Below are 9,910 nucleotides of genomic sequence, written 5' to 3' on the forward strand. Positions count from 1 at the left end.
TACCATATCATATACTGCATCCTATCGGTTGGACTCAGATCAAATTGTGTTTCGATGTAAAAAAATTCTTACGATACCCTATAAAACCAGATTCAGAAACAATTTCGATCGGAAACTATCCTAACCACTTTAACCATTGGAGGCAACAATGAGATCTGAGCACACTCCGCAGTCTTCATGTTAGCCGTTATGCCCCTCACCCCTCCCCCGAGACGATTTTTGCGCCAGATGAATAGTTGCCGGCGCTAATTTTGCTGGGTGGGTGTGTGTGGGGGGGGGGGGGGGGAGGGGGTAGTTTCCCAGTAGTTGAGCCCCCCAGACGTTCTGCACGGGCGTGGGAGTTGGTGGGCAAGAGAAGGAGAAGACTTCATGTTAGAGCATCTCCAGCTGTTATGCCCCTCACCCCCCCCCCCCTCTCATCCGAGACGATTTTTGCGCCAGATGAGGATTTGTCGGCGCTAATTTTGCTGGGTGGGTGAGGGGGTGGGTGGGGCGGGGAGTTTCCCAGTAGTTGAGCCCCCAGGCGTTCTGCACAGGCGTGGGAGTTGGTGGGCAAGAGAAGGAGAAGACTTCATGTTAGAGCATCTCCAGCCGTTATGCCCCTCACCCCCCTCCCCTGAGACGATTTTTGCGCCAGATGAAGATTTGCCGGCGCTAATTTTGCTGGGTGGGTGGGGGGTGGGGGCAGTTTGGGAGTTGGTGCGTGGGTGGGCCCCGGAGGAAAAGTGAGGAGAGAGAGAGTGGGAGGCTGACGGTCGGTCAAATGACATGCAAAACCGTCTCTCTCCTTCCCAGCTCCCCAGGATCCTGGGTTTGGGGTGGGTTCACGGCCAAAATTTAGCCAAATCCGGCGCTAGTCGAGCTCGTGAGGACGTGAGTGGGACTTTTTTCGTCCACCCGCGCCCAAAAAGTGCTCCTTGGGGCTTCCTGGGGGACGGACGGAGATGTTCTTACACACCAGAAGCAGAAGCAAGTGGAACTGCAGCTGAGGCTACTCCTAGCACCCCGTCAACCCCAACGGTGCCACAACCTGGCATAATGGGTGGGTATGACGTGAGCCCAGAGAGTTCAGTGCTGGACCACAAGGTTACCGTAACATTCAGGAATGAGCTCTGCAGACGATTTTTTGGACGACAAGCCTACCAAGCCGTCCATGCATGGCACCAAAACAGCTGCGCACCGCAGGATGGGGCATCGTGCAATGGTCGTGCATATCATTCATAGTGTGCAGAGCAGTTCCGTTCAGGAATTTGCTGGATAGCACGTCTCCCTCTGAGCTAGACCTCGAATATGACAATTTGTGTATGTTGGGAATAGAGGAGCCTACAACTCTAGATGAAACAAAGAAAGAAGCATTTTGGCAAAGAGCCATGGATGCAGAGATGTTGGTCTCAAATCGATCATGGTTGACCCTCCAGCAGATTAGAAGGCTCTTGGTCTCAAATGGGAATTGAAAGTAAAGAAATAGATGGGTTTGGTGAAATGAGTAGCACAAAAAAGGAGTACCCTGAAGATTACATCAACGAAAACTGCCTTATTGCTGGACTTTCCACCATGACTGCAAGAAATCAATGGCAACAGGAAAGCAATCCCTGGAACCATATGGATTCAAATGAGGCCGATGTGCACTGTGTAATACTCCCTTCGTTCATATTTTTCTGAATCAAATGTATATAGACACGTTTTAATGTGTTTGTTCACTCATTTTAGTCCGTATGTAATCCATATTGAAATATGTAGAACATCTTATATTTGTGAACAGAGGGAATAGTAGAGTGAAAACAATCTCAATGTGTACTGTGCAACAATACAGTAGCTGGTGTTCTTGTAGGAGAAATGACATTCTCACGTCTTTGTTTACAATAGTGAAAAAAAGAATATAAACCCCCGGTGGGGACCTCTGTTAAGTGTTCTATAAAAAAGCTGGCCTTTGCCTTTTCTCAAAAGAAAAAGAAAAAGATTACAAATTCTCCTGTCTAATTAGGAAATAGGGAATGTGCAGATTGAAACCAAAATTATCTTCCTCTATACGACGAAGCTGCAAAAATAAAACTGGATGGAACTGGGGATTTTCCCTTTGATTCAAAAAGAAAACATAATCTGTTCATAAGATCCAAATGGCATCTTTTCATTGTATCATATTCTAGTTTGAACATCAGAAAGCCTAAAAGAGCAGTTTAGAAGTCCTCTCATGATAAAAATAACAAACATCTGAAGTTCATTTAACTGGATATTATTCAAGCTCAAGCAATTTAAAAAGCAAAATCAAGTGTATTCAGATCATGAAACAAGTCAGACAGTCAAAGTGAATTTTTATGGAATTAATAACACGCTTCATAGTTTCTGACCTAAAATCCTGAACAATTCAAGAGAATTAAAGCGTGGAGACCATGGTATAACATAAGGTATGAGTACTGTAAAGACAATGAAACTTGCACTTAGTAAAACATCACAAAAATCTTTTTCTCTGGTATCCATTAACTTGGGTCATAGACCTCCTTTTACTGTTCTTCCAAAATTCATCCTTCTTTTCCTTCCTATGCTTTAAGCTAGATTTTCCTTTTACAACTCCTGCAATGGCACTCTTATCCTTTATGTTTTCCCTTGCAGATTTCACATCCAAGGTATTCAACAGCTTTCTGTATGACTTAGCATCAGGCAGTTGTCCATTTCGAACCATCTGTTTGTGGTAATAGAATGCTCTCGAAAAGTCGCGGACGCGAGCATATGCGTATATCATTGTAGAATATGTAACTGAATCTGGTTTTAGTTCCAGAGTAGACATCTCTTTCAGGAGTTGGGGCAATTTGTAATGCTGTCCTCCCTTTGCATAAGCATTCATCAATATGTTGTAGGTCATCGCCGTAGGAGGTAAACCTATGTTTCCAAACTCACATATTACATCTCTTGCCTGAACATACAACCCATGTTTCGCCAAACCATCAAGTACCATGTGAAATGTGACTCTAGTGCATCCAACCTTTTCATCGGTCATTGATTTCCATGTCTCCATTAACTTCTCTATGTTACCAGCCCTCCTAAATATGTCAAGCAAAGCTGTATATGTTTCTAAGGAAGGTTTAAGTCCTTCTCTTTTCATATCTAAATATGCAGTGTGAGCTTTTTCATACTGTCCACTCACTGCATATGCACAAATCAGTAATGTGTACGAGGAAGATGTTGCCTTGATGTCACCTTTCTTCATCCTCAGGAAAGCATCTTCAGCCTTTTCGATCATTTTTTTCTGCCGCCCATAGGCACTTATGAGGCAGTTGTATGACCTAGCATTTGGCTGAAATCCCAAATCGTGCATCTCCAGAAGTAACGATTCAACAACTTCTGGCTGCAATCTTCTACTGTAAGCATCCATAAGGATATTATAAGTCACCCTTGTTGGTTTTAAGCCTCTCTCTTTCATCTCAGCAAAGAGCCCCTCAGCTTCTTCAATTTGACTGCATTTGCAATATACATTCATTATTGCGTTATAAATGCTCGTGTTTGACGGAATTCCTCTCTTCTCCATTTCTGATTGGAAGATAAGAGCTTCTTTCTTCAGCCCCTCATCACAAAATATCTTAATTAGAGAAGCAGAGACACCCAAGCTCCACTTGACACCTTTTCTGTTCATTCGTTGGAAGAACTCCCATGAATCCTTGGCTGATGCCTTGCGCCTCTTCATTACCATTAACACGATCGAGGATGTTATGTGGTCAGGTTGGACATTGTTCTTCTCCATACTCTCGAATATTTTCCAGGCATCATCATATCTGGAGCGAGTAGAAAAATGTTCATCACACCAAATAATACATAGCTTACCACAGAAGAAATGTAGCATGTTAGAATCTCCATTGGTGTTCATGCTTAGTTAGGACAGAGCAAAAACCATAAAGACTTGAAACTATGCAAACCTATCAATGAACAATTCTCATGCTAGCACATCTATTATAAATATGTTGCTCGTAGTTTTCTTAATTTGCATCCCAAGATAACGATGAAGTTCATACCAAAGAATTTACAGATAGCGGAGCAAATCAAACTGACTTGGATCCTCTGTTGATCAATAACTAACAATATGCTTAATCCTTTTTCTTTTGTAATGTAGGAAAAGGTTAATGGAAATGCCATTTAGAAATAGGGAAGTAGATAAAAGTCACTTCGATCTAAGTCGGTCAATAAGTAACTACTAACTCCTAAGTAATCTTGCAAAAGTGATAGCATGAATGAAACTAATATGATCACTCATCACTCTCTGTCACACCAATCAAGACAGTGCTCACCTTCCACAGTAGGCAACACCAGACATTGCAGCATTGTACAGAACCGCCTCACGAAATCCCCTCTCCGGCGGCAAACTTCCCAGAATCTCCAAGATTTCATCGGCCATCCGTGCCCGTCCAAGCACCACGAGAGCCACCAACCATGCCTGCGGCGACAACGAAATCGGCCGCTCCTCGGGCGCCCGCATCCACGGGAACAAGTGGAGGCACCCCAACGCCAGGCGCTCCTCACCCATCCTCCTCATCAACTCCACGCACTCGTCCTCGTCGAGTGCACCGCGGCTGTAACCAGCCAAGAACCCAGCGAGCCCAGGGCCGTCCGCCGCCACTGGGCTCTTCGCAAAGGCGAGAATTTCTTCCATTTCTGCAGTGGTGTTGGTGCTTGCCCCTTCTTGGCTTCGCAAGAAGTAGCTCGCGTCCAGCCACGGGCAGTCCCCGCCGTCTTCATCTTCTTCCTCCTCCTCCTCCTCCTCTTGTCGAAGCTGTTCCTGGGCCTGCGCTCGTGACGGGCTGGCAGGTGGATCCCACTCACCCACCTCGTATTCTTGGAGCTGCTCTCCCTCCTCTGCGCCGTCGCCATTGGGTGGATCCCATCCGTGGCCGCCCTTTTCGTCATTCAGGGTATCGACGAGGTGGGCTCCGGAGGGGCTGGTAGCCGGGCTCCACATATCCTCTTCCCCGTCATGCTCGTCGTCGTCTGGCTGGCGGGCGGCTGGTTGGTTACGTCGCCGCGGGGAATGGAGGAAGCATTTGGAGGTGGAGGATTTCAGAGGGCGGCGAAGGAGTCGAAGGATTGGTTGGTTCGGGGAGGCGACGGAGAAGGAGCAAGAGAGCAGCGGATGAGATGCCACAGCCATATGCGACGCCGTGTCTCACCAGGAGCCAAAATCCTTCCTCAGCCGACGAACAGAGGACGCCGTTTCTCACTCTCAAATCACCAAATTCCTTCCCAATCTCCAATTTCTCAAATCACCAATTCCCAAGTTGGTTGAGGTAATCTTCTCCGATTCCCCTTTTCTTATTCTTATTGTTTTGGTTGCATTTTTAGCTTAAGTTTTCTCTCTAAAGTATTCTTTAAAAATTCTGTTTTTATCATTTACCTACTCAAGGACGAGCAAGAATTAAGCTTGGGGATGCTTGATACGTCTGTATCTATAATTATTGATTGTTCCATGCTATATTATCTACTGTTTTGGACATTATTGGGCTTTATTATCCACTTTTATATTATTTTTGGTACTAACCTATTAACCGGAGGCCCAGCCCAGAATTACTGTTTTTTTGCCTGTTTTAGGGTTTCGAAGAAAAGGAATATCAAACGGAGTCCAAACGGAATGAAACCTTTGGGAACGTGATTTTCTCAACGAACAAGACCCAGGAGACTTGGACCCTACGTCATGACACAAAAGAGGAGGCCACGAGGTAGGGGGGCACGCCTACCCCCCCAGGCGCGCCCTCCACCCTCGTGGCCCCCCTGTTGCTCCACCGACGTACTCCTTCCTCCTATATATACCTGCGTACCCCCAAACGATCAGATACGGGAGCCAAAAACCTAATTCCACTGCCGCAACTTTCTGTATCCACGAGATCCCATCTTGGAGCCTGTTTCGGAGCTCCATCGGAGGGGGCATCGATCACGGAGGGCTTCTACATCAACACCATAGCCCCTTCGATGAAGTGTAGTAGTTTACCTCAGACCTACGGGTCCATAGTTATTAGCTGATGACTTCTTCTCTCTTTTTGGATCTCAATACAATGTTCTCCCCCTCTCTTGTGGAGAACTATTCGATGTAATCTTCTTTTTACGGTGTGTTTGTTGAGACCGATGAATTGTGGGTTTATGATCAAGTCTATCTATGAACAATATTTGAATCTTCTTTGAATTCTTTTGTGTATGATTGGTTATATTTGCAAGTCTGTTCGAATTATCAGTTTGGTTTGGCCTACTAGATTGATCTTTCTTGCAATGGGAGAAGTGCTTAGCTTTGGGTTCAATCTTGCGGTGTCCTTTTTCAGTGACAGTAGGGGCAGCAAGGCACGTATTGTATTGTTGCCATCGAGGATAACAAGATGGGGTTTTCATCATATTGCATGAGTCTATCCCTCTACATCATGTCATCTTGCTTAAGGCGTTACTCTGTTTTTAACTTAATACTCTAGATGCATGCTGGATAGCGGTCGATGAGTGGAGTAATAGTAGTAGATGCAGGCAGGAGTCGGTCTACTTGTCTCAGACGTGATTCCTATATACATGACCATACCTAGATATTCTCATAACTATGCTCAATTCTGTTAATTTCTCAACAGTAATTTGTTCATCCACCGTAGAATACTTATGCTCTCGAGAGAAGCCACTAGTGAAACCTATGGCCCCCGGGTCTATCTTTATCATATTAATCTCCTACTACTTAGTTATTTCCTTTGCTTTTTTACTTTGCATATTTATTACAAAAATACCAAAAAAAATTATCTTATCATATCTATCAGATCTCACTCTCGTAAGTGGCTGTGTAGGTATTGACAACCCCTATTCGCGTTGGTTGCGAGGATTTATTTGTTTTATGCAGGTACGAGGGACCCGCGTGTAGCCTCCTACTGGATTGATACCTTAGTTCTCAAAAACTGAGGGAAATACTTACACTACTTTGCTGCATCATCCCTTCCTCACCGGGGAAAACCAACGCAGTGCTCAAGAGGTAGCGCCCCGCTACCACGGGAGGGTAGGACAAAAGATATCATGCAAGTTCTTTTACATAAGCACGTATGACTATATTTGGAATACATGCCTACATTACATTGATGAATTGGAGCTAGTTTTGTGTCACCCTATGTTATGACTGTTACATGATGAACCGCATCCGGCATAATTCTCCATCATCGATCCAATGCCTACGAGCTTTTTACATATTGTTCTCCGTTTATTTACTTTTCTATTGCTACTATTACAATCACTACAAAACACCAAAAATATTACTTTTGCTACCGTTACTTTTGTTATCGTTACCGTTACTTCCATATTACTTTGCTACTAAATACTTTGCTGCAGATACTAAGTTATCCAGGTGTGGTTGAATTGACAACTCAACTGCTAATACTTGAGAATATTCTTTGGCTCCCCTTGTGTAGAATCAATAAATTTGGGTTGAATACTCTACCCTCGAAAACTGTTGCGATCCCCTATACTTGTGGGTTATCAAGACTATTTTCTGGCGCCGTTGCCAGGAAGCATAGCTCTATTCTTTGAGTCACTTGGGACTTATATCTGCTGGTCACTATGAAGAACTTGAAAGACGAGAAAACAAAAAGATATCCCTCAACTACGAGGGGAGGTAAGGAACTGCCATCTAGGTCTGCACTTGATTCACCTTCTATTTTGAGTAAGCTTGCGACACCTAGACCTGCTTCTGCTATTCGTTCTGATATGTCGCATGTTATTGATGATGCCACTTCTGCTATGCATAATACTTATGATGAAACTACTTCTATGATTGGTACTACTGTGCCACTTGGTGAATTTCTTGATGAACAACTTGCTAGGGTTAGAGAGAATGAAATTACTGAAACTGATAACATTGATGAAAGTGATGATGAAGACTCCCCCCTGATAAATATGAATCGCCTGTTATTCCTGAGGGTTATGTTTTGGAAAAAGAAGCTGCTCTAGCTATTTTAGCTTCCAAAGATAGATATGAGCTCAAGAAGTTATTAGCTAAATGGAAGCAACAATCTCTTAATGCTAGAATGAAACCTGACCCTGCTTTTGCTACTTCACCTATCTATGTTACTAATAAGGATTATGAATTCTCTGTTGATCCTGATATAATTACTTTGGTTGAATCTGATCCTTTTCATGTCTATGAATCTGAAATTGTTGTGGCACATCTTACTAAATTAAATGATATAGCCACCCTGTCACTAATGATGAGAAATCTCGCTACCTTTATATCCTTAAAATATTTTCGTTCTTATTAAAGGGTGATGCTAAGATATGGTTCAATTCTCTGGATCCTGGTTGTGTGTGTAGTCCCCACGATATGATTTATTACTTCTCTGCTAAATATTTCCCTGCTCATAAGAAACAAGTTGCTTTGAGGGATATATATAATTTTGTGCAAATTAAAGAAGAAAGTCTCCCACAATCTTGGGGGAGGCTTCTCAAGTTACTTAATGCTTTGCCTGATCATCCTCTTAAGAAAAATGAAATACTTGATATCTTTTATAATGGACTAACCGATGCTTCCAGAGATTACCTGGATAGTTGTGCTGGTTCTGTTTTTAGGGAAAGAACACCGGATGAAGCTGAAATTCTATTCAATAATATGTTGACAAATGAAAATAATTGGACACTTCCTGAGCCAGCTCCTGAGCCTATTCCTAAACCAACTCTGAATAAAAGAGGTGTTCTATTTCTCAGTCCTGAAGATATGCAAGAGGCAAAGAAATCTATGAAAGAAAAAGGTATTAAAGCTGAAGATGTTTAGAATTTACCTCCTATTGAAGAAATACATGGTCTAAATTTACCGCCCGTTGAAGAAACATATGATCTTAATCCATTACCTATTGAAGAAATACATGGTCTTGATAACCCGACACAGGTAGTAAAGGTAAATTCTCTCTATAGATATGATAAAGCTGAAATCCCTCTTACTAAGTTTGCTAGCCAATGCTTAGATGAGTTTGATAATGTTATGGTGAAGCAACAAGATTTTAATGCTTATTTTGGTAGACAATTGAAATACAATTCAAATATGCTTGAACACTTGGGTGATTATATGGCTAATGTCAAAGGTGAACTTAAACTTATTAGTAAACATGCTTCTATGGTTACCACTCAAGTAGAACAAGTACTTAAGGCTCAAAATGATTTGCTCAATGAATTGAATAGTAAGAATAATGATTATGTTGTTAGAGTGGCTAATAGAACTGGTAGAATGACTCAGGAACCTCTGTATCTTGATGAACAACTTGCTAGGGCTAGAGAGATTGAAAATATTGAATCTGATAATACTGATGAAAGTGATGATGAAGAATCACTTGTTATTCCTGAGGGTTATGTTTTTGACGAAGAAGCTTCTTTAGCTATTTTAGCTTGCAAAGATAGATATGAACTTAAGAGGTTATTAGCTAAATGGAACAAGCAATCTCTAAATGCTAGAATGAAACCTGACCCTGCTTTTGCTACTTCACCTATCTGTGTTACCGATAAGGATTATGAATTCTCTGTTGATCCTGATATAATTACTTTGGTTGAATCTGATCCTTTTCATGGCTATGAATCTAAAACCGTTGTGGCACATCTTACTAAATTGAATGATATAGCCACCCTATTCACGACTGATGAGAGAACTCATTACTTTTATATCCTTCAAATATTTCCGTTCTCATTAAAGGGTGATGCTAAGATATGGTTTAATTCTCTTGATCCTGGTTGTGTGCGTAGTCCCCGGGATATAATTTATTACTTCTCTGCTAAATATTTCCCTGCTCATAAGAAACAGGCTGCTTTAAGGGATATATATAATTTTGCGCAAATTGAAGAAGAGAGTCTCCCACAAGTTTGGGGGAGGCTTCTCCAATTACTTAATGCTTTGCCTAATCATCCTCTTAAGAAAAATGAAATACTTGATATCTTT

The 9,910-nt window shown here is 42.4% G+C and overlaps 1 protein-coding gene across 1 annotated transcript; it reads right to left on the bottom strand.

The window, feature by feature from the left end:
* Positions 1-2,295: 2,295 nt before the first annotated feature.
* Positions 2,296-5,242, bottom strand: LOC123188998 (pentatricopeptide repeat-containing protein At5g50280, chloroplastic). The gene is made up of 2 exons (XM_044601310.1): positions 4,278-5,242; positions 2,296-3,767 (listed from the first exon to the last, which is right to left on the bottom strand). The coding sequence occupies exons 1-2, from the start codon at positions 5,132-5,134 to the stop codon at positions 2,450-2,452; spliced, it is 2,175 nt and encodes a 724-aa protein (XP_044457245.1). The 5' UTR covers positions 5,135-5,242; the 3' UTR covers positions 2,296-2,449.
* Positions 5,243-9,910: the final 4,668 nt, after the last annotated feature.

The sequence above is a fragment of the Triticum aestivum genome, chromosome 2A (assembly GCF_018294505.1).
Source record: "Triticum aestivum cultivar Chinese Spring chromosome 2A, IWGSC CS RefSeq v2.1, whole genome shotgun sequence".
NCBI lineage: Eukaryota > Viridiplantae > Streptophyta > Magnoliopsida > Poales > Poaceae > Triticum > Triticum aestivum.

Excerpts from the sequence above, each read along its gene's own strand:
- LOC123188998 (XM_044601310.1), bottom strand. The coding sequence starts at position 5,134 with ATGGCTGTGGCATCTCATCCGCTGCTCTCTTGCTCCTTCTCCGTCGCC. Across the intron at positions 3,768-4,277 it reads GGTGTTGCCTACTGTGGAAG|ATATGATGATGCCTGGAAAA; the intron begins GTGAGCACTGTC and ends TACTCGCTCCAG.